Source organism: Dromaius novaehollandiae, chromosome 1 (genome assembly GCF_036370855.1).
Source record: "Dromaius novaehollandiae isolate bDroNov1 chromosome 1, bDroNov1.hap1, whole genome shotgun sequence".
Classification (NCBI taxonomy): domain Eukaryota; kingdom Metazoa; phylum Chordata; class Aves; order Casuariiformes; family Dromaiidae; genus Dromaius; species Dromaius novaehollandiae.
The window spans coordinates 86,372,319-86,397,170 of NC_088098.1; the positions used below are offsets into that span (position 1 = coordinate 86,372,319).

The 24,852-nt window shown below is 41.8% G+C and overlaps 2 protein-coding genes and 1 long non-coding RNA gene across 5 annotated transcripts in view; 1 reads left to right on the forward strand and 2 right to left on the reverse strand.

The window, feature by feature from the left end:
• Positions 1-1,013, reverse strand: part of LOC112993889 (alpha-2-macroglobulin-like) — a 40,474-nt gene extending 39,461 nt beyond the window's left edge. For all 3 annotated transcript variants that reach the window (XM_064518576.1, XM_064518581.1, XM_064518583.1), the window contains exon 1: positions 881-1,013. In XM_064518576.1, the coding sequence (XP_064374646.1) occupies positions 881-969 (89 nt within the window). In that variant the 5' untranslated portion in view covers positions 970-1,013. The remainder of the gene's footprint in view (positions 1-880) is intronic.
• Positions 1-24,852, forward strand: part of LOC135329638 (uncharacterized) — a 27,822-nt gene continuing 2,970 nt past the window's right edge. The window contains exons 1-3 of the long non-coding RNA XR_010391176.1: positions 1-536; positions 876-987; positions 8,293-8,418. This is a non-coding gene — a long non-coding RNA (uncharacterized LOC135329638). The remainder of the gene's footprint in view (positions 537-875; positions 988-8,292; positions 8,419-24,852) is intronic.
• Positions 13,074-24,852, reverse strand: part of LOC112993887 (ovostatin-like) — a 27,205-nt gene continuing 15,426 nt past the window's right edge. Inside the window, 17 exon segments of the mRNA XM_026117873.2 lie at positions 13,074-13,142; positions 13,503-13,608; positions 14,536-14,604; positions 15,185-15,275; positions 15,634-15,758; positions 15,915-16,130; positions 16,742-16,962; positions 17,243-17,408; positions 18,460-18,534; positions 18,948-19,104; positions 19,593-19,674; positions 20,199-20,375; positions 21,295-21,378; positions 22,189-22,240; positions 22,696-22,814; positions 23,155-23,278; positions 24,615-24,843. Coding sequence (XP_025973658.2) covers positions 13,081-13,142; positions 13,503-13,608; positions 14,536-14,604; positions 15,185-15,275; positions 15,634-15,758; positions 15,915-16,130; positions 16,742-16,962; positions 17,243-17,408; positions 18,460-18,534; positions 18,948-19,104; positions 19,593-19,674; positions 20,199-20,375; positions 21,295-21,378; positions 22,189-22,240; positions 22,696-22,814; positions 23,155-23,278; positions 24,615-24,843 — 2,155 coding nt within the window. The 3' untranslated portion in view covers positions 13,074-13,080.

Here is a 24,852-nt window from a genome sequence, read left to right on the forward strand (position 1 = left end):
AGCAACAGCAACAGCAGTCACACTGCACTTTCTGCTACCGCTACTAATGTTAACACAGCGCTCTTGGCATGAAATCTCTGTTGCAGGCATTATGAGACTAGATTCAGAAGTGCAGTGGTGAAAACTGCACTTTTGTCACCACACCAAGGGGCATAGCACGTGACAGCAGAGAGAGTCTGAATCCCATCTGGCTCCCATCTGGACTACAGGCTCTGGAACAACCCTCTGGTAGGCAAGGCTGCAGTGGAGATGGGCAGACTCGTGTCTGGCCTTGCTGTCTGAGGCAGCCCCTCTCCTTAGGGCCCTCAACAGAATGGACGCTGTAACCGTGCTGCTCATTCGCAGAGCCCAGAGGTGGATATTGCCCTGGTGACTGCCCAGTGCCAGACTCTGCACTCTTGGAAGAGAATCTAGGTCACAGATTCTCTTTGGGAACAAGTACATCTTATGCTGCCAAGGGAAACAAACTGGCTTGAAAGAAATAGGAGAAAGGGGAGAAATGACTGAGTGTTCAAAACAAGGACACTACAGAAAAGGTAAGTACATGGATTCTGGCATCAAGCCTGCAAAACCCCAAGAGAACCTGATGATTTCTAGTATACTTAGAGATGTTGTGAGGATTCCAGGGCTGGACTAGCAGGGGGCTGCAGGGCAGGAGTATGGAAACAGGCAGAGCTATGTGGGGATCCCAAGGCTGGACTAGCAGGGGGTTGCAGGGCAGGATTGTGGGCATGAGCAGAGCTGTGCAGTGAGCTCAGGGCTGGACTAGCAGTGGGATGCAGGGTATGAATGGTGGCGCTGGCAGAGTTATTTGAAGAATGATAGAAAGGAAGCAAACTGAAGAAGAGCACTAAAACCCCCATCCCTGTGTTTAGCTTACGGTTCTGTGGTGGATGAGGTGTTTCCAGGAAGGAAGAAGAGGAGAAGAAGGAAGATGTTTGGTTTGCTGAGCAGCCTGTCCTTCCCCATGGTGCAGAGCAGGACGTGGTGAGTCAAGCAGACACCGGTTTTGTCTGCTGCTGCTGTTTCCCTGCACCTTGTAATTCCCCTCCACTCTCTGCTGGCTCAGCCTCTTTATAACTGCTCTCTGTAAATAGCCCATGGGCTGGAGGAGATAAGGGCTGGGGGCCAGGGCGCATCCGGAAATGGAGAGAGAAGTGTAAGGGGGAGCTGGGGCTAGCAGTTCTGAATCCTAATAGAGGGAGGGTGTTTGGCCAGACATTTTAAAAGTGGGGGAGGGGTATTAACTGGGTAGTGTTTGTGTTAGAAATCTTTGAGCCATTTACACCCTCCTTTCTTTAATCCAGGAAAAATTGTCGGTTTGTTCCCTGAGTGTGGTGTCCAATCACAGCACTCTGATGGGGGGTACTGTGATCTTCTGAAGCCACAATCCAGGTTTATAGATATTTTAAGAACAAAAGGAAACCCATAGGCAGACATGTTTTCCATATTATGCAAACAGAATACTGCAGTAATTTGCTGATACAGTTGCAAAAAAAGGCCAACTATGGATTAGACAATTAACCTCTCTGGAATATAATCCAAACTGAGGTGAGGTACTGGTCTAGACAGGCAAATAAATTCTGTTTCTACTGTGAATATGCATAAATAATATGCAAAGCCACTAGGAGACATCCTTGCTTCCCCGTTATCATGATTATCCTCCATCGTTCTGTGCAGCTTACTCTGGGTCTCTCTGGTATGGAGACCAAACAGTGTAGGTGCCAGGTGTTCCAAGTGGCTTCTCCTACCCTTTGTCAGGTTCAGAATGGCGCTCATCTGACCTAGCTTTGCAACAGAAGTCACTCAGAAAAAGCATTGCTCACTTGACTTGGTCTCCTATTAACCTCTTTTTGGAGCTTGTCCAGAATTTGAATCTGGTAAGAAAAAAGCTTGATAAATTCCAGTGGATCGATGAACAGAAATATTCAGTCCAAACTATCTGCACTCCCTGAGTAGCCTGACTAGATGGGATATTTGTACCAGCCCATGGAAGAAACACTTACATATTTGTAAATTCCAGCTGATGAAAGGAGAGGCTCTCATCATGCCCTGTAATTCCTTGTGCAGTGAAATGATTCAGTATCCTCCTGTATAGAGAGATTCATGATCTCTGTGAAAAGTTCTATAGTATAAGAATAAGCCAGGAGAGAAAATGCTTCGGCACAAGCCACCTTGAATGTGTTTATATGAAGCCACATTAATAGCAGAGATTCTCTGCTCCATATAAGAGAGCTTACTAGATCACACCAGCAAAGGTAGCCCTATTTGCTCTTTAGTTGAAGATTAAGACTTGAAAAAGAGTGAATATTAAGGTTGAACAGTAGGTATGTAGCGTGTTGTAGGAGCACTGCAAAGGAGCAGGAAAAATGTCTGGGGATGAAAGGAGGCTGAAGAAGGCATTAAAAATAGAGAATAGCCTCTGAGGGATTAAAATATAACACCTTCTATATGCCACAAAAATTAGGAAAACAATCAAGAGGCAACCAGTGTCTGCTGGGGGGAAGTTCTATATAAATTTCAGGCATAGAAGGAACGAACACAGACACACATTCATGCAAACAAAAACATTTAGCAGATTATCAGTTAGAGATGGAAATACTGATAAAAAAGTGGCTGTGTAACCACTGTATATATATAAATAATAAAAAGCATACAGATTTTTCTCCAGAAATGCCCCCTATCATCTGTCCTCTCACTCCCATCTCTGTCCTCTACAGTAAATAATTGGTGCAAAGTAGCAATCTTCAAGGCTATGGTGTCCTGACCATTTATTGGAAAACATGACTCACCCCAAGCTGCCTGTTTTCATTCAGGATGTTGTAAACTAAAACCAGAAAGAAATGAGAGTGGAGGCATGCAAAGTGTCCTTTAAAGATGAGCATGCAAAACTGAAATTCATATCTCTACAGGATCATCAAAATCATGGATTCAGTGGAGATCCTGATCACTATAATCTTCTTTCTTCTGCTAACCTATTCATCATTCATAAAATGTCAGCTTCTCAGTCCCCCAGAAACTGCTTATCAGGTCTGTGACACTCTAATGTCCACTTTTCTCCAGAAGTACAAACTGCCTTTTATCTCAGGTTGTCTAACTAGTAAATAATATATTAAATAATTATTAATATTATATTTCTATTATCTATTATTCTATTTTTAATTTAATTTAATTTTTATTATTTTATTTTATTATTTATTAATATTATATATTAAATAATAAATTAAGTTCAGAACAATTGTTCTAAACTTATATTTAGCTTGAAAATCTTTTGGTTCTATTTCAGACCGAAAGGAGAGTTGGTTTATCCAAACGATTGGCTACTTCTTCCAACAAGGCTAGCTGGTCTAATAAAAGATTAGATAAATAAAATTAATTGATGGGATTAATAAAAGATTATTAGAGCACCCTGTTCTGCCTATATCCTTTGAACACAACAGTTGCAATAAATTTATCACCCTGTTTTAACCAGCAATTGAAAGCTGCATGCTCAAAACCAATCAAGAACATTTGCTGGAAAAGGAATGCAAAATATTTGTCAAACACAGCCATGACTTGAGTGAATTGGCAGTCATAATTCTAACCAGAGGAAAGATATTTCCTCTTAAGATAGCATTCCTTCCCAGAACTTACCCAAACATGTCAGACGTCACTGCACACCTGATAGGTCAAGACACAATCTGTGCATAGCTAATACTTTCAGTAACTAGTCCTCATATTAAATGAGTACAAAAGCTAGATGGACCATTTTGCCTAAATGTTGATCACAAAGAATTTAAATTAGGCCATGCCACATTAAATGGTCACTATAGCCAAAACGCTTAAATCAAATTTCTTATAATCCTCCAAGCAGAGTCAGTTTCTATACTGAATGATAGTAATGGATTTTGATTCATCCTGCTAGAAAAGAAGTGCTAACATAAGTTTACTCTCACTTTTAAAAGTAGCATATATTTTGACTGTTCCATAAAAGGTTCCTGGAACTTCTTTATTTCCACTGCAAAATAAAAATATAATAATATTCTAAAACTTCATTTTGTTCCATTATATATGTTTGGTCATATATTGCTGCAAGAACATTTGGGAAAATCGGCTTAATTCTAAAAAATTATCAGAGAAGCCATAGTGCTATACTGGTAAGTTATAGATGCTGATACACTGGGTTTCCTTTCTAGACATTATCATATTGAAATGGGGCAAGACAGCAGATCAGGAAGAAACAGATGCCATGGTAGCACTTCTACTTTGCCTGAATGTATTATTGTTATTATCTTTTTTATGTTCTGGAATGCTTCATTCTCTGTCACGCTTTCTTTGCAGGCTTCTTTCCCACTCACTCCTTTTAAATATATTATTTTGAATTGGACTGACTCACACAAAAGATGCAATTAATAAGTTAACACAGACCATCATAAATGTAGATAAATCCTGATCACAGCAAACCTCATTCTGCAAAAGTTCCTATGAACCACACAGTCTTGACTGCAGTGCCTTGCAAAAAGACAGAAAATTTTGAAGTGTTCTATGCCTCCAAGGTTATGACTGCTATAGAGACCAAGTATATTTTTCTTTCCCATGAAAATAAAGTAAGATATTGAGCTGTGCATTTTTAATTACCATAACCCAGTTGTGGTGTATTTTCTTCTCACTTCTTTTCAGTTTCTATTGTTCAGTCCAAGACCAATTGTCCAATGACAAAGTGGCTCACCAGTCACTGCAACCTCAGGAAAAAAGGATATCTGTGGGTGGGTGCAAGTACCCTCAGTACTAACCAGATGCTATTATATGCAGGAATCCTTGTCTGTCCCAACAGTCTTAAGCGATTTTGAAGCTACTGTTACCAAATATAAATAATCCCAAGAAAGAGTATTGTTTCTTTACTATGTTACTGTTCTTCCTCTTCAAGGTCTGTAGCATAATGCTCAGCCTTTGAATCAAGACCAAAGCAATAAACTGAACTTCAACCTTTGGCTTGCAATAAGAGTCCTATGCTAAAAGAAGAAGCTCAGGAAACAGTTCTTGGTAACATCAGTATCATGCCTGAGACAGTCAATGCAGTTTCACATAAGAACCCCTGGTGGAAACCTTGTGGTGATTGTTTAGAGTCAGCAGATTTAGTAAAGGACTCTCTCTCTCTTCAGTACCTGCATCAACTCTGCATGGAGACTGGTGAGAAAATAGTCATCTTAAATGTGGGATAGTGTTATACTAACAGATTAACATATAAAGATTAATAATAAAGATTAACAAAAGTGTGTTAACCGTGCAACTAAAGGCTTAAGAACACTCCTGCAAATTAAATATTTTTAATATTTTTATTTATTTTTATTTTAAATGCAAATAATGATATTATTTTTCCTGGCTTATGTATCTAAAGCAAACAAACCCCAAACAATTTATTTCAAATGGCAAAAAAGCATTACAAGGAAAAGTACTAGCAAAAATCAATATGGATAACAACAATATCCAGAGAGATCAAAGAGTATTTCTTACTGGGTGGGAAACAAACTATTTCACAGGCCATAGTGAAGAGAAGCTCCTCTATAACTTATTAGGAAAACTCAGAAAATACGAATGTTACACAACTGCAACATGCAAATAAATGAAGATATGCAGTTTTTATTCAAATGAAATATCATAAAAAAGTCACATCAACAAGTCTTCAAATCAAACTGAAAATTTCAGAGTAAGTAAAGATTATCCACTCTAGTATGTGCTGAATATCTTAACCTGACAGAAGGCCCTGGTGGCAGATTAACTACCTTTCCTAAGTGAAAACAGCTAGGCTGTCAAATATAACTCATATATCTTTCTGTGGTGTTGTGTGGACATGAGTAAATTCAGTTATGGCAAAGATAAATTATTTTAATTTTAATGTACTTTGTAGACTAAATTGCAAACCAAATGTGTAGCTGGATTTTATAAATAGTTCTGTGACCATCTTTCAGTGTGATGCTGGGTAAGTCCATTTGTAAGGCAAGACCTACCTGATTTAGCCTTTATCCACTTTTCCCAGCTGTACTATAGTAATAAAAAACATTACCTCTATGTATAAACTTTGTCTTGCCTTAAAAGACACTTAGACTGTATGTTGCAAAACAGTCTGCAACCAAGGTTGTTAACCCTGAGGTGTTAGAAATCTGCAGTGTGTCTGTCTGAGATTTATAGCATACAGTGCACATAGAGTAAGATCATTTGTTGAAATCCCCCAATTAAATCCATTAAAGGTAATAAGTGAACAATATATGTATTTTTTTAGATATATAACTAAGAAATTAGCTGTTTGCATGTTCACAGATATGTATTTGATATTACAGAGAAATGAAGAAAGTTCTTGTTGTAATAAAGAATGAAAAGATATTAGATCCATATTCCTCAGACTGTTTCCAAGGAAGGGAAAATCCAAAGTGTTTACAAATGTGTCTGAAAATAGCACTTGGTGCAATTAAGAATATTCTTCATAAGTCATATTACTCCTCTTTTCAGAACAAACTTTACCCTATAAGAAGACATACAAAATGTATATAAAACTCCATATTTAGCTTTCGCTTTAGCCTTATCTTTGTGATGTTATTATTTGGACTGCTTCTCAGATGAGATACAGGCACCTCTTGAAGGTGATTCTGTCTTTTCCAAAGCCGGTGCTCAAGACACGTGGAATGAAGACAGAGCCAGGCTCTTCTCAGACATGCACAACAAGAGGACCAGGGGAAATTCTGATTAGAATTATAAAAAGCACTTCCTCACGAGGGTGGTGCAGTTCTAGAGCAGGTGCTCAGAGGGGCTCCATCCCTGGAGACTGTCCAAACTTCATGGCACAATGCCCTCAGCAAGAGAGCCTTCACAGAAGACTGTGCTAACATGGCAGAGGTGTTTCAAAACATCCATGTGTGACCTTGCTTCTCAAACATTTTTCTCATTTAGCTTTTGATGTTAGTTCATATAGCTACAAAAAGGTGAAGACCAAAATCACTGGCCCTCTTCTGGCTGAATGGCCTTGCTAGAAAAAGCAGCAGCAATCTGTGTCAATGCCACCTGCCAGCTGGAGTAAGTTGTACTTGCCCTCTGCAACACCAGTTTTCTCCTACAGCTGTGCAATGGGTATTGCTCCTCCATTAGTCCTGGGAGGGAATGCTGGCCTTCTGCCACAGACACCTCGGGGCCCATATCGTGGCTGGCTGATCACAAATGGGAGGGAAAGGCTTTATGCTTAGCTCAGTTACTGACTTGCTGGGTAACACCAGGCAAGGCCAGGCCTCTCTCTGTGCTGCAGTTGAGACAGCTGTAATTTGTTGCTCATGATATGGATCTTTCCCCAGTGCAGAGAAGTGGGATTTACCTTATAAATGTTTGTTCAGACTTTTGAGATCCTCTGATGGAAGACGCTATAGGAAAGCAAGACAAAAACCCCAACGGAGTAGAAGGCAAGGAAATCAGATATTCTTACAGTTAATCCTTTCCCATACACCTCTGCATTGTTCTGTTCCGTCTTGTTAGGCATTACAGAGTTGGCCATATTTAGCCCTTTGGGTCAGGGAAAGGGGTATGAGCCGTGATGCTAGAATGCAGCTGGAAAACATGTCATCTAGCATCTCTTTTGAACACGGTGTCCTACTACATAGCCTGCCTTGACTGCATTACACCACTGCACTTCCCTGCTGTTTTGGAACACCCTTCACTGGACACAAGTGTTTGGTAGGGAACAGAACAAGCTGTAAATGCACAAGGCTTAGCTTAAGCTGTGCAGGGGTGGGATGTGAGGAGAGAGCCAGCTGTGTGTCCCATGCTTGATGCGTAAGACTTCCCAGATGTGCTTTACTTTAGCATAAACTTCAGGTCACTGAGTAACTGTGGATACACCTTGCCGTGACAGGAAGGACAGCAATGGGAAGAATACGTGTCAAGTGATAACATCAGACCAGGAGGGCCTAAAGCTAGTCACTTCCAGTAAAGTGAAGTAGAAAAGGCAAACGTGGTGCAGTTATGCAATTGCCTCTGGTAATAACCCAGCCTTCACCTCCCAGTGGGTACTGAGCCAGAGAGTGGGAGGCTGAAAAAAATGTGCGAGGTTAGCAGTTTAATGGCATGCATACAGAGTCCTGCCAATAGAGAGTATGGTGATTTTTATTCCCTCCACCTCTGCCTGTCATGTTCATATTTACCCTCCCTTCACTCTCAAACATGAATTTTTTAATCTCCCAGCTGTCAGGTTATATACACAGTGTAGCAACACAGGGTCAGGGAGCTCTGATGAAATCAAGTTCTTAAGGGAGGTCCTGGTTTGCCCAGCAGGAATGCTAATATGGTGGAAGGAGAAGAGGAGGACTACAGGCCAGGAGTGAACGGCAGCAGGAAACCTGTGTGTTGAAGTTACAAGAAGAACAGGAAGCGGACAAGGGACAAGTTTCCTTGAAGGAGGTTTGTAGGTCCTGTATTCAACATGTTGCTTTTACTTTGTTTTTATGATCTCCTTGACCCTCAAAAGGTGACCCTTTAGGAGGCTGAGCAGAAAAAAGTGTCTTGCTGTTCAGCTGCAAGACTAACCGAAAATATGTTGCTTCTCCATGTGAGGAATTTATTGAGAAGAGCCAAAACCTTTCATTGTCATTGTAAACAATTACAATTGTAGATGAGCGAGAAAGACAGAAAAAAAAAAAAAAACTTTGGGAAAATGGAAACTTTTTTCCTTTTTCTTAGGACTTTTTTGAGCTTGTTCCTCAGAGAGTTCTTTTGTGATGCTGTGATTTCACATCCAGTAGTGCCACAGAAGTGGCCAGGCCTCCATGCTACCTGACTGATGAATCAGGTAGCATGGGTCATCTGACTGTACATGTAGATATAGCTCCCTAACAGCCCACCATGGAGATGGTAAATGAACTCAGAGAGCAAGCTAAGCTTAGTTGTTTTCTTAGACCATTTTAACACAACAACATTTTTTTGATAGAAGGTTCCTCTGGAACATTTCTAGTCATCTCTAATCAACAAATTGGTTGGTCAGTACTGACACACTTCATATTTGACACAGACAGAGCGTGCTCAGGAGAAGACCCGAAGATCAGTAAATATTAAACAAGATTTGAAAAACAAGAGAAGTCATACAGCACAGTATTTGCTGTGCTGTCATTTAACAGTTTGGTACTATTAACAGTTTACACTGAAGGGGATCACAGTGAGTTTGAGTCAAAAGGTGGATCAACCAAATGCCCTGGACCAGGGGCTGATTTTGCTAATGAGAGTACTGGGTAAGCAACAGAAAGGCCTCAGCAAGTGAACGCAGCTGCACTGCAGCTCATCCTTCCAGGAAAGGTCCATTTGTTTTTTCTCTAGATTTTGCATCCTGCTGCGCACATTGTGGGGGAGACCCATCATCTATAGTAAAAAAGGTCATGTTTAATTTTCAGAACATCTGTGGCATTTACAAGTCCTCCTCTTTTTACTAGGCCATCACATCAGGCTTTAACAGATTCTTCAGTGTGAATGCCACACGAGTAGCAAAGCAATTCATTGACCCCATGACACAAATAATCTCTACAGAGAAGCTTAAACAGAAAGGGAAATAAACATGATGGAGCATTTTAGTCATGGACATTCTCATGTGATCATACTCTTTGTTATCCCTTTCTTACTCATATGAATGTGCTTTTCAGAATAGCTTTAAAAGCATTTTTAACAGAGCTATGCACAGAGCTATAGGACAGCTGGGAGATGCAAGGCTCGCATGAGGGCACTGGCAGAACACTACAATGAAATTTTGTATTTCCCATTTCTCACAGTATTGATGACTTAATCCAAGGACCTGCATACCAGTTTCACTGGATACTCATAACTATCTCCATTCTCTGAGAGCTTTTATAAACTGAGTTGTTTACCACTTGAGCACAGTAAGCCACCGTCTGTGCCAAAGAAATGGAAGCAGCAGGGCAGTTCAGAGTACCTCTTGGGCTAGTGGGCCTGATTTTCTCACACTTGGGGAAATTGAGTTTGTCTAGCCTTGCCAAAATTAAAGTAGTTCTGGCCTTCTGAGGCCTAGAACACTTTCTAAATCTCTGTGATTGAATGATACAATACTTCAAGGTTATTGGATTACAGAATAAGAAATGGCATTCAGTCCCTGTAACAAACTTTTGGTTTCAGGTACATGCCATGAAACATGTAGCTAAAACATGGCATCCAGGTTCCAGAACTCTGTGAGGCATTGAAATGTATTCTGAGAAATATTGCTATTCCCTGTATGAACACAGAACCAGGAAGAACATGGCCTGCACGTAAAAATCTGGAGGAAGAGTCTGACAATGGGATGTTTATTATATCTGACTGCAACCAGCAATTATCAGTTTGGCAATCACAGGATAAAATCAGGTTATAAATATTACTTTTCCAGTATGAAGAGGAAGAGCCTGCAGCAGGAAATATGTTTTTGATATTTTAATAGTTTGGATTTGGCCTAAGAGGAAAAGAAGGCTCTACAAGAATGATAAAAATGTACCTTTTTTTTCAGAACCCTGTTTCTTCCCAGAAAACTATGTTTGGCTGAACAGAATGACATGACATTTGGCCAGACCTGAAGGGGATTTTTATAAGTTCCATGTGGGATAAACCATAGCCTTGGCTTAATGGGTTCAAAAGCCCCAGAAAGATGCACATCCTATATCCATATATATTCAGACTGCTCTCCTTTTCAACCCTGTTGTTCTAACTATTGATTTCACTTGCTAGTCCTGTTTGATGTTGGTGTAAACTAAATCAGAATGTAGCCTAGTTGCTACAGTTTTGGGTGTGTCAGCAAAACAAAATTTATAGTCTTCCTCGCTTCCCTCCTACAGCCAGTAAAGTTTTAATTTTGGAGTTTAGGATAGAAATCTGCACTCTATACAAAGCAATTTCATGCCCCACAAATTCCTCTTGTCTATGAAACTTCCTGAAATGCCTTTTCATAACATTGGTATCATGCAGATCCTGAATGGCCAACCCTTCACAGTTCTAAAATCACACGTAGCCAAGGAATCCTATGAGTATTTGAGTAGCTTGCTACCTGTGGAGATTCAGACATCAGAACGGGTGGTGGCTTCTCCCAGCACTCGAGACCCGCGCGGTGCCGCGCACGGGCAGCCCCGCGCCGGCACACCCAGAAACCCACGCGCAACGCCCAGCACCTCTTGCGCGGAGCTGCGGCGCCATCCGCTGGGCGAGGGCGGAGCTGCGCGGCGGAGTGCTGCGCGGCAGGGTGCTGTGCGACCCCACCGTGCCCCCCGCGGAGCTCGGCCGCGCCGCCCTGCCGCTAGACAGGTCCCGAGGCATCCAGGCTCCACACCGCTCTCCAGCCAGGTGCCATCGGGTCCATACATGCTTTGGGCATGGGCTGTAGGTGTGGTTATTCTTCGTGGATAAGAGCAGCAGAATTCATATTTCCCCAAGAGCAGGCACAGAACCACTCTCTTCCCACCCCTTATGCATGCATTACTGCCCAGTCTCCCCATCCTTTTGTCCTCTCTGCCAGAACACCTGTAGCGGCTGGTTCACTCTCTGATGTCTGTGTGTAACACTGATTGCTGTCTGAATCAGAGGCCAGCAGTGATACTTCTGGCAGCATTCAATTTCCTTTCATCAACAGGTGTATGCAGAGGGAACTGCACACTGCCTTCCCTCTGATTTACAGCATGTTTTGTGACTGACTGAGCCTTGAGGCCTGCACTGTGCAGTACATGCTACAGGACCCTAGAAGGCAGCACAGGGAACATACTTTTTTATTAGAGTTGTAGGGGCAATCCCTTGGTAAGGCTGGGGAAGGACTGCTCAGTAGCCACGGGAAATCAGGCCTAAACTCAGGAGATGGGAAACTGGGCTGTGACTGAACATACTGTGTATTATAGTAGTCACTAGCAGTATGAGTTGTAGCTGGGAGAGAAAGCTGGGTGCTGCAGCCAGGGCAAATATGTTCCTCTCCTCTTCCTGCCCCAACCAGCAACCATGACATGTGGACTGTCATTCTGTGACCCTGAAAAAAAACAATGCCTGATGTAAAAGGAAGGTTTGTTGATGGAAAGGGACACATGATTATGATACAGATCTGGAGAGAAGTGCCATGAAAAGAAACAAAGAATCATATGCTAGCTCAAATGATGTCACAGGCTTCCACGCTGATTAGTAAGGTGAAATAGCTCTTTCTGGGACTGAATCACAGAAGAGAATAAGGTGCTTTACCACTTGTTCAACATTTATAATGGTTCTGCAGGGGAAAATCAAAAAAAAAAAAAAAAAAAAAAAAAGCTCAGTGACCCAAGAATGACCCAACAGGTGCAAAATATAAAGGGTTGTTTCAAGATACTGCAAAAACAGCCCATTCTGTGCAAAACAGACAAGAGCTGGATCAAGGGCTGACAGCAAGCTATGCCTATACTTCCAGAGAGTTGCTGAGCAGATAACAGCCAGTATAACTGCTGTGTTGAGCAGGACACAGACCTGAACCTCCCCTGCAGCAAGGTGACATTGTACCTCTGACTAGCGAATGCACCACCTCCATGCTTCATGTCACCTGATATGTTCTCCTCAGAAAATGTGTTAGCTATCCTGAAAAGGTTTTCTGTGAGTCCATGTGAAATACCCTGCCTATGCCTATGAAAGATAGGCTTTAAAGGGCAGACTTTGAAGGGAAGCTATAGGTGGAATATTAAGTTAAGTGTTGATGCTTTTGAGGAAACTCTGAAGGTGTTTTTCCATCCGTTTTTCTGCACTTTGGCTCTCACCCTATAGGGAAGGTGAGCTCTTCCCGTGAAAAGCAAAGTGGTCTCCACTCTGAGGCCACAGTGCATGTGGCACAGGACAGGATCTGGCCACTGTCTTTTGCTGATCCCTGAGAAGCCTGGTGGAAACTGATGACTCCTTTCCTGCAAGACTAGCTATCATTCTACCCACCATGTCAGTCTCTGGTTCATGTAGTCAGTTCCAAGGTTCAGGCAGCTTTATATTTCACTATCTTACTTTTCTTTTTACTTTCTAATTGTTCACTCTTCTTTCCCTCTCTTCTTCTTCTGCCTTATTTCTGCTTGTTTTTTTATGTCTTTCACTTACCTTTTGTAACTATTAGCCCATTCCTGCAGCAGCCTCTTTGCAAGGTGATTTGTACTCAGCAACAGCATACTCTTCTGGAAAAGAAGGAAAGTAATGCTTCCATTATTCTGGGGACACTTCCTGTCGCTTTTCCTGGAGGTGGATATGCACCACACAAGCTTAACCTGAAGCTCCTTGAAATCTCCTTAGTTCTTGGACATGCATTTTTGTAGCTCTCCAGTCATGCCAACTTGTCACCTTGGACATGATACAAAGTTCCCGAGAGTAAAATGAATCTCTGAATCTCTCCCTCTGGCACCAGCTGCAGCTCCTGGTACAGTTCAGGAGAGAGTTAGTTCCAGAAAGGCTGGTCCTTTGGCTGTCTTAATGCATATAGTATCTGTTCCTGTCCCTCCCCCTCCCACACTTCATGCTTGCAAAAATCAAAAATCTACCTGTTTCATAGTAATCATAGATCTGCACAGGAGCTGGCTTTGGATTGGTCACTACAAACTCCTGCTCAACTGAGAAGGTGATTTCTTTGCTTTTCTTCTGCAAGATCTGGGAATGGAGGGACAGGGTTGTCATAAGTCTTTTTATTCATGTAACAACCTCTAGAGCAGACCAAAATGGGTAGCCAACAGAGCATATATTTCAAACCCTACTGGTGTCCTACATACATATGCATGACATCCATTATTTACCTGCCAAACTCAGACCAGAAACATGTTTAGAGAGTCCAAAGTGAAAATGAAGTGAAGAGTTATGGATTTCTTATCCCACTTATGTTGTCATATTCTATAGTTATTGCACATTTTATTACGCCAAGGCTAGAGGGAGAAAAAAGTCACAAAGGACAGAGCCTAAATTTTCCAGGATCTCCCAAGAGTCAGGACAATAAGGTCTGGTATTCTAACCCCTCCCATTTCAGACATGAACATTATGTGCCACCAGGAAACTGGAATCAATAGGTACCCTCCAGATATTGGCTTCTGTTGTTAGTCCTGCAGGGCCATCAGCAAATGTACTTTTGATTTGCAAATTCTGATCCAGGGATTAGATTACTTGCTAGGGAATTTTAGATTGGAAATGAATTGGAGGAAGAGAAGTAGTGGAAATCTTTCCAGAGGAGATCAGAATAGTGATCCAGGTCCTGTTAGAAGGCCTGAGATACAGCAGAAGCCTGCCAAGGGGACATACATGCAAGGGAACCTCCTTCCTGGTCTTTATCAGCTTTTTACTAAATAGAGCAAGAATTTTGATTAATTTCTTTGTGCTAATAGGACAAACATCAGTTTGAAGCTATTTGGGCATTTGGAATGTTACATACACTTTGAGGAGTAAGCAGGTTTGTGAGTAGAGGGCAAAACTGATAGGGAAGGAACCATGATAAATTCACTTTATAAAGTGTATCTGCTCTGTAGGTGCATCTATTACATGCTGTTTTCGTGCACCTTTCAGACCAAATAATCAGAGTTCAGAACTTACATTTTCCAGATAAAAGAGAACATGTTTTTTCTTGTTTTCTACTTGCGTCACTGTATGGTCATCAATGAGCTTTAAAATAAGGAAATGGAGACAAACCGATATTTTTATAAACCATTAGAAAATAAGTGCTACCTCAGAACCTATCACTCTAGCTGTGGGATTCACTCTGTGCCTAGCTAGGTATTGAGGGCCAGCTGATTTTTAGAGTCTAAATGTTGCTGGATAGGTAGAGGAGACTAAGAAAAAACTGTCACTTGATTTAGTGCATTTAACGAGCACTTCCCAAAACGAGATGCACTGCAGTTCATTAGGGAAATACTGCCCATCTACAGTGTTGTATAGGTTTCAAAGCTAGTCTGGTAGATTTCTACCCTTTTCCTACTTGGGTAGTGCCAGGTCCCAGTCTCAGTTGCCATCTGGCTAGGCTCTAGCTCTTATTTTTTAATACAGCAAGGTCTGTATTATGTGTTTAAAGCTCTCTGTAGGGCATGCTCTCAATTCAATAATAAAGACAATGTAACCATGCAAATACCTCACACAGTCTGTGTTTAAATTATTCTTAACTAGGCCTCTGCTTTCATCCAGCTGTTGTATGACTAGTCATCTCTGTCCCTGGGGTGACTCATTTAATCTTGCTCCTACAGTTTACCTTATCCAGAGAAGACTTAACAGGAACAAAGCCAGAGAGCATCTTCACATCAATAATGACCATGTTGGAGCCACTGCGCTTCCCTGTCTAACTGAAATAACAGAGACCTCCATCAGTCTGGCCCTTGTCTGGGGAAGCCAGTCTTACTGTCTGTTCCTGGCCTCGTAAGATGTGGGAAGACTGGAGTGAATCACACATACTTGGTCACTGGCTAGCATGGGAGATGCTGGAGAGGCCCCTTGTATGCAGGGGCCAAGTATATGCTAACACAATCAATTACCTGGGGTATCACAAGATCTTTGGGCAAATGTCTTACAGGCTGATATCATCGCCACCCTCCAGCACTGATCAGCTCATGGTTCTTCACTTTAAGCAGAACTGAATTCACACATAAATCTTCTCTGCACGTCTTGTCATCTGTGTGGTTGGACTTCTGGATGGCACATTACCTGCTTATGAGGACAATATCAAATTTTGCCGGTCGGTCCAATGGGCAGGAGGCATTTGCTATCTGTACTAAGAGAAAAAATCCAAAGGCCCCCTCTGGAAGGTGAATGTTGTATCTCAGTGCTGTCTGGAAGAGGAAGAAGATGAGGAAAAGACTGTCTTAAAGACTTTAGGGAAGTCAAATAACTAGGAAAAGTAAAGAAAAGTTGGATGGAGAATCATCAGAAACATGGCTGTACTATGTGCAGAATGTGAGACAATGAAGAGGAAGGCAGATACTTACTTGCATAAGAACACATCCACTGCCATTCACTGTTAGGTTGTAAGTCCCAGGGACCTCAGGAAGGGAAATCTGTTGCAGCAGGAGCCTATTCTCATTATCGACAATAAATATCTTCTCAAAATGCTTTTTGGAAGTTATCTTAACTACATTTTGCATAACAGAATTGTAGGTGGCCTCACCATAAGCAGCAAGGGCTTGAAGAGTAATGACTGTGTCCTGGACGAAAGGAAAATAATAAAAGACAATTAGCTACTCAGTGTGCCTGGTGAAGAAGAAATCAAAGTCATAGCTGCAATACAAAGCAAAGTCACTTCATTTTGGCTAGAAAAGCCCTGAACTTGTGTATAATTCCAGGGTTCCCATTTATAGGGTGCCGTTTAGTTCTGGCATGCACATTTTAGGGAGGAAAAAATCTCTCTACTTATAATGAAGGTCTCAGAACATCAAATCTGAGCACTAGAGCACACTTTTGATTTTTTCAGCTGAATATTTCTAGTGGCAAAGCATGTGTCTCTTAGGCAACCGCAGAACACTTCTTGGTCATTTATTGTCTGGAACTTGGAAATTAGGCTAATTCCTCACATAAGTATCTGCACTTGTTGCTAGTCAGCTTACTATTGTATGAATTTCAGCTTTCTACATGAAATTAAGAAGAGAAAACAAAGGACCTTGGGACCTCTAAGAAAAATGTTTGATCTCTGTATATATGAGACAGCAGATACAAGAGAGAAATAACACTAGGTCTGCTTAGTCACAGCCCCGCTGGCACACTGAGTGAGCATCCAGATTCCTAGAAATGACTGGGGAGATGAAGGGTGTTATTGCACCTGGGTGGAAGAGAAACCTCCATAGGGATTCTGTTGTCTGATGATCCATTGCACAATCCCTGAGGCTTTTGTGAGGTCCTCTTGATTCTAGTTGGGTTTGTAAAGCAATGCCAACAGCACATAACTCGTGATTTCAACTTCAGCTGATGGGGCATGGTCAAGGAAGGAGGGGGATTTTTCTGATGGGGATCTCCGCTCCTGCTCCCAGTGCATTGAGCCACCTGATAAAAGCAAAGAGAGAGTGAGAAGGAACTGGAATGGATTACCAATGTCACTGCTTTATGCTGCCCCATAGACGTACTGTGTCCTTGTATCTTTCTCACAAATACTTATTACAGAGCAACAGATGTGCCGTAAATTCACCGCACAGATTATCTGGGGACATCTGATGGTTGATGCATGTGCCTAAATTCTCAGTTTTGTCAAGGTTAGACCATATGCCATCAGTAAGATCTATTCCCTCTCCCCACCTTCCAAATACCCCGAACAGCTGAAACTCACCAAGTTTCTTTGCTGATTTCTGTAACTGTCTGAGGAAAGATGCACATTTTTCCATCTTTCCGGCTAAGCAGAAAGCATAGGCCATGAGTGCTTGAGTGTAAATATCACTGATATTCTTCTCAGATGCAGTCTCCAGGCAAAAAAAGGAATTTCGGACTACAAGGTACTTTAAAGAAAAAAGTAATACATGGGTGTGAATTCAGTACAGTTGTTTTCGCCTGGCCAAACATTTCTTTTCTTTGAATCTGTTTTTTATCCTGTTACTACCATAGCAATGAAAATGGGACCTTCAGTTTGTATAGTGACTTCAGGAGAGAGTATATAGAAATCATTAGGGAGGGATTTCAGACTAAAACATCATACAAATAAAGTAGCTTTTCAATGTGTTCTTGAAGATTTTGGTGTATAAATAGAAGACTCTCCTTTTTATTTTGAATGAAGCTAATTCCTTCTGGTTACCTCTATGATAACAATTCACCCTGTGTTTTACAGTCAAGAGTCTGTTGTCTTGAACAAATCCAACTTTATGGGGCCGATTCTATCCTCAGTTACTCTAGTGTAACTTCAGTTACTTCTATGCAGACGTACTATCTTAACACCAAACAAAAGAGCTTCAGCAATAACCCTGAGACCACAGTGTGACTCCATGTCCTCACTAATGCACTATCTAATCTGGAAGGTCCTCAAAAACATGACAAATTGAAGACAATAAAACTCATATATTGAAGTCTAACATCCCAGCTTTACTCTACTTTGTACTAGCCACTTAAAAAAAATGGAACATTTGTTTTTCATTCTGCTGAATCTTCCTTTTCCCAGGATGGCTATATAAGTTCCATTGGAAACTTTATGGATCTACCTACAATACTTTATCTTCATAACTGAGCCATGTTTGAGGATAAGCCATAGTGCATGGCTATTACTTGACAAGTTTTTTTTTTTTTTAAACTGGAAATTAAGAGATGTCATTTAATATCCTGCACCTCCCAAACAGAAGATCAGATCTCACTGAGATCTGTGGAATTTCTGCTTGAATATGGATGGTGTTGGAAGAGGTATTGAGATATCATAGCAACTAAGGAAGATACAGTTTGTGCAAGGGCCCCTGGGAGCTCCCTATCTCTCTCTGTAGTACCTAGACAATTTTTAGGAGACACTGAAGCCAAGCCAGCAATGGGGAACCAATTCCAACTGAATACCAGTAGTGAAGATCTTACCGAGCTGGAGTGCCCAGCTTCTAGCATGGCAACAGTGATGTAGGCAGAAAGTGACAGTTCATCATCTACTCCTCCCTGAAAAGGACATGGAGAGAGGAATAATCAGTGAATGGCATGAGTAAGAAGCCTTTAAATATGAATTGCAATCTCCCAGCTTGAAGAGTGTGGCCAGCTCTGGAGGCAGCCCAAAGAGGAGGAGAGCAAACACATAGCTGGGCTAGCTCTTAAACTCAGAGAAGCCCATTGCTGTCACCTCAAAAAACATTACTCCCTCAAGCTCACAGTTCTGTAATCCTCTCTTATTTGCTCATGAGATGTAAAATATAGCATGGGGAAGCTGACTGAGTTGAAAATAGTCTGTGTAATGTGTGGAGAGTTAGCCCTTGGCAAAGGACAGGAATTTGGAGAAAAGTATAATATTTAGCAGTGATGGGAGAACATCTCAATTACAAGAGGGTAAACTTGACCAAGAAGTAATTGTCTACCACCTTCAAGGCGTTGTTGAAGAGTGTCCCAAAGCTTCGGAAGCAGCCATCTGGCTTCTGTTTGCTTGCCAGCCACATCAGAGTTTGAGCCTGGACATTGGCATCAATATAGATGAAGCGATTAGCTTGTGCAAATGATTTGTACACAAAGGCAGTGAGCCTGCAAAGGAAACATGAAGCTGTGACTGAGCACTGGAGCTAGGAGCAGAAAGAAACAGCCCTTCTGCTTGTGCTAGGCACAAGGCTAAAGAGTTATGGTCAATTTGTTGCTGACTTGTTTTGTCCATCTCTGCTCCTTCAGGAGATGGTAGCAAAAGGAATAGTAGTTAGCTGGGGCCCAGGAAGGAAGTCCAGCACACTCTGAAGCTGATCCTAGCTACAGAGCACCACAGGGCATTTTTTTTTTCACTTCTAACAGGAAACAGGAGGAGTGGCAATCAAAAAAGCAGCTGAGTCTTTAGGGATCACCTTCCCTCTGCACACACCCCCTGACAGGGGGCAGAGAGCCTTGTTCTTAGTACGTACTTAAGAGTCCTAGTCCTGGCCACCTCTGTACCTCTGATTTAGCTAGTAAAGATGTCTTTTACCTGCAGCATGTGAATTGAATGCAAGTTAATCTCTGATCCATTTCCACTCCCAGTCACTAACCAGGTGTTCCCTTCTTTATCTCTGGTGCCAAAGATGCTGTAGGACCCATCTGGATGTTTGAATGACAGCTGTTTCTGGTATCCTGCAAGCACATGGAACAGGAATTGTTCTCTAACTTGGAAACAAAACCCTATTCTGTTTGCTATCAGATATGTCTGGAACCATAGTGGGAAATAAGGAAAGGTAACATCCACCAAGCAGAGAGTACTCTACTGCAGCCCCAGGGGAGCTTAGATGTAGTCATGGAACATCTTGTCCTCCAGAAATGCTAACTAAGACAAAGAATAGGCAAAGCTTCATCAGTGCCGTGCTCCACCTAAGGTAACAGGATCAGGTTAGGCGTTGTGCCTAGGTGGAAGAGGAGGAAGGGAATGAAAGACAGAACCTCAAAGCAAACATGACAACTGAGCCTAGGAAAAACAGGATGAGGAAAGAAGGAATATAAAGCAAAGATAGTAAAGGTCATAGTTAGGGCATTTCCTTGGGTCATTGTGCTGTGCTACAGTGGCAGGGCCTTACTGCTAGGATAGCCATGCTACTGTTTCTGCTCACTGGGCCTCAGTGGGGATTTTAGCACACAGCATAAGGGAAGGACAGTACTCTCACCGCTTGCTAAGTATCCAATGGCCTTTGATTTGACTTCCTCACTCAGCTGCTCTGTCTTGTTCAGATAGTCCAGGACATAGATGTTGGGTGCAAACAGGGCCATGTTCTGCTCCCCACAGCCAAATGGCATCCGGAGGAGCTGTTGCACATTCTGCATGGCAGTGCCCATGATGTCGCCTGGGAAATGGGAGATGCCAGGGGAGATTAGCACAACTCAGGGCCACTGAAATAAACAGTAATTTCAGTTCAGTAGGCAGAGTCCTGGAAGATCCTGGCTGGGCTTGCAAGCCTCTATGGTACCACACAGCTTTCTAACAAGCCTGAAATTCTCAGTACTGAATGGTTTGTTCTGTTCTGCTTTACAGTCAACAAAGAAATCCCTCTCCCACCTCTTATTACTTAGACTAAATTGCGCACACCAGAAACACGAGTTATTTTAGTGCCACTTCAAGCAGATGCTTCTTATTAGAAATGAAAACAAGAACCGCCAGGAAACTCTTCTTCTTCCATGTATGATGGAGGGGAGAGAGGAGCAACAGACCAGAGATACTGCAGAGTTAACATCTAATGCTGAACAGAAACCTTGGTTATGTAGATGTATCACAAACCATATCTAAATTGTTATTCTTAGGAAAGAGAGTAGATACATGCCCAAAAAGGTTTTTTTGGGATGACCAGAATCACAAACATATCAAAGCAAAAATTTTGTTATATGTGAGTAATGTAACCAGCTCAGGTCCTATCCACTAAAAGACTGAAAAGATTTCACTAACATCTCTGATTTGCAGGTGGATAAATGGAAGAAAACCTTACTGGCATGAGTCTGGCTGAGGCCATAACTCAGAAATGTGATATTTCTGAGAAAAACATTCAAATGCCAATAAACTTAAACAGAAAATTGAGGGATGTGACCAATATTTAGAAATTTGATTTCTCTGATGCAGCAAAGAGCTTTGCTGGGCAGGACAAGAATCAGTCTCTTTGCTCAAAAGTTTTGTATTCCAAGAATGAAAAATCACATCTTGAATCCCAACAAAGCTTTTATTCTATATTTTCATATTTTCTTTCTTTCTATTTCTATTATTTTTATATTTACCAACAATAGAAAATGAGGCACTGTCTGATCCTTTCACCACATTTATAGGTAGATCTAGAGCAACACCATGAGAAACCGTATCATCTGTAGAGAAAAATATTGAGGATATTGTGGTCATTTGTATAGCAACATTGATCATAGCAGCAAAATGCTTCTAGTAGAAACTGCACAGTGAAAAGGTACACACAGGAGACAGCAATAGACAGAAACCCAACCACAGATGTCACCAAGAACATAGCTTTCAGGAGAGAAAGAGGCATAGGAAAACCAAATTAGTGAAAAACAGACCAAATGGTGCAGTAACTGTCATTGCGCAACGGAAACCAGTTGAACAGGGTGCTCACTGGCTGTAATGTCCATGAACCCTGAAGAGCTCTTCAGTGAGACATTGGGGAGATCTGATTGGTGAGGGTCAGGGCTGCCATTATGCCTTATTCAGGCAGGACTTCCAGAAAGCTTTGGAAAACATTTGCAATCAGCACCAAGATGGCATGGAGGGAAACGTCTGTATTTGCTTTCCCATCTCTGCTAGAAGTGGAAAGCTACAAGCTACAGTTATCTTTGGAAGCTGGGACACCAATCAAAATGAGTGCATGGAGACCACGATAGATTTTGCACAGAAAGATTCTCTCTCTCAGATACCTTCATAGCAGCCTTCCCTTCAGTATCTGAGCACCTCTGACTGCAGCACAGACACTGCCTAAGTGACGTGCGCCAGATCACATGTGAAGTTTGTAGCAAGGAATTGATCTGTAAGCACTCACACTCATACTAGTTGCCATTTACACAGTGACCTGGGTGCCTCGGGGAGAAAGGGAGGGACAGCATGAATGAGCACTGCAGGAAAGAGTGCAAACCTTTCTTTCAGATCCTCTCAGAATGTAAGGCCCTTACCTTTTGTGCAGATGAGGGAGTTTTGAGTCTCTTCCCTTCTGATGCCTTCAGGCTGGATGATGATGGGAAAAAGAGACACACACAGCAGATGAGAACAAAGCATGCAGAAGTAAATAATGTAGTGACAGAAGCACCAGCCCCCAAACCCATCCTCCTGCATCATAAGAAGGCTGGATTCAAACAGTAGTTCACAGATTAATACTTAATGTGGCTCCTACCATAGAGGAGTTCCCATCAAATGGAATCCCTCATTTCCAGTTTCTCCTCTGCATGAGGAAGATGTGCATTTACCAACACCCACTGATCCTCATGGAAGAGGACTTCAGATGGGAATGGACTTGTTTTTAGCTTGAACAGACAGATGCTGTCTCAGCTAGGTGGAGGTGGAGCTAAACCAAGAGTTCTTTAGGGAACCTGAAGAACTTTTACTTGCTTTTGATACTTTTGCTGCATTATTTTTTTCGTGGATGGGAGTAAAGGGAAAACAGAAAGAGCTGTCAACAGTACCTCTACCAACAATGTTCTGATCTGGGTGTCCCTGTAGTCAATACTGATGTTCCTGGCTGCTTTATCTCCACAAGCTGTACCATCCTTGGTCTCTGCAGTAATACTGAATAGCACATCACCTTAAATGGTAGAAGAAAAGGAGAAGAAAGTGACCTTTTTCCTACAGAATGATGGTCAAACTAAGTATTTTCATCTGGTAATGAATCTCCACAGATACTGAATAAGGTAACATAATGAATTGTCAGTGACTCTAGGTGAGACATAGAGGGAAGAGAACTGATATCTATAAATGGGAACAATAACTGCACTGCAGTTCTACAGGAGCTCTTTGGCCCGGAGAGCTGAAACAGTGGTAGACCAGGTTCTGAAGCCTGGAAGTAGGTTCAGTTTTCAGGGGAGGTATAAATTGATTTGCATCAACCTCAGGACAGAAAACTGGATGGACTCACAGACACTTACCAATTTCTTTGGGGAAAACATTCCAAACATAAGTCTTTCTTTGTTTGACACATACGCATCCATCATCCTCTGGGGAGATGAGTTTGGCTTCATAATCAAGGGAATCTGACAGCAAAACATCTACCTGAGAATAGAAATAAAAATGGGATGGGATGAAGATTCTGCACCATAGGCAAATGTTGCTTTTTTGTTAGGGGAAAATGAGATCTCTGCTTGTGCCCAGTGTTAACAGTGTAGAGCAGAATTAAGGCCTGGGATGCTGCTGCTGTTAGATGAATCATCCATCAGAGGAAACCATAACAGTGTTATCTGTCAGCTTGTACTGACATTCTCAATGTTAAATATCCCATGCATGCATATGATTCCTGATCAGGGTATTAAGTTATGTTCAGCTGACCTGGTGCTAATGTCTTTGAACTGACTTGCAAAGCAAAATACTGCCTAATGTTTTGTTTTATTACTCCAGGAATTCTTGAAAAATGAGGTTAAGAAATGAAAGCCTCACAATGCACATCTTTTTCTAGAACGTTTACCCTAGTCCTTTTTGCTTTTTTTTAGGCCAAACTGTTAACAAAAAATTTGGAAAAATGTTTCTAAATTGTGTCTTGATTTTTCTTCCTTTGGTGGTGATCTGCTTGTGAGACAGGCGAGCTGATTTTCATCATTCAAATGAAGCAAACAAAATCTAGACTCTCTTCCTCCTCCTCTTTTCATGATTCCTAGATACAACATATAGGAGGGCAAAAAAGAAAGCACCCAGACAGAAAATGTCTGTTTTTCTTTCTTCAAGTAACATTTATACAGTGCATAAGCTCCCTCAGTGCAGAAGTGCCATGAACCTATGGTCTAGAGGCATTTTTTGTGGAAAGTACTAAGTACTGGGAGTATGATCTCCCAGAGTTTGGGAGCAATAGAGAGTCTCTAGCTGAACAGACATTCCCTAGGAGAAGTACTGGGACTTTTCCACTCCCTGTTTTGGTATTTTTGAGGGCTTTTTCCAGAGAGAAGTGGGGATTATCTGCTCTCCACTTCTGCCTTTTCCCCACTTCTTGCTTTTTCCCTCTTTCTTCTGTTTGGGAGGCACAAGTTCTCCAGTTCTTCGCACCTTCATATATAGTTCTAAAGACCCCACCAAAACCATTGATGGCTTGCAGAACTGTGAAGGGTTAATGATATGTTTTGCAAAACAGTTGTTTCCTTCCTCTGTGGACCTCTGGAGAAGCTTGCTTGTACATCAAGACTAGACACATTTCAAACATATCTTCCTCTGCTTGATAGTAGCTTAGGAGAAAAAATCATCAGGATAATCTTTCATGAGATAGACAGAGCAATTCACCAGTCAAGACCAAAGACAGCTCTGATCATGTACACCAATTATGTCACTCTTTTTTTCAGACTACAAGGGCTGCAACTTCTTTAGAGATGGAGTAGGGACTAAAAATGTGGACATAAGTACATACCTTCATGCAGTGGTTGAGGTAGCTGAAGACATTGGCTCTAAGTAGGAAATCTTCTCCACGGATGATAGAGTATGGCAAAGTCAAGTCCACAAAGAAAGGCTGGAAGGCAATTAGGGTGGCAGGCACAGAGATACCAAATCCAACCAAGTCTTCCACACAGAAGGCAGTGGCCTTCCATTCAGTGATCGTGTCAGGGATGGTGTATGGAATACTTGCTTTTCCAGTAGAGCTGATGGGA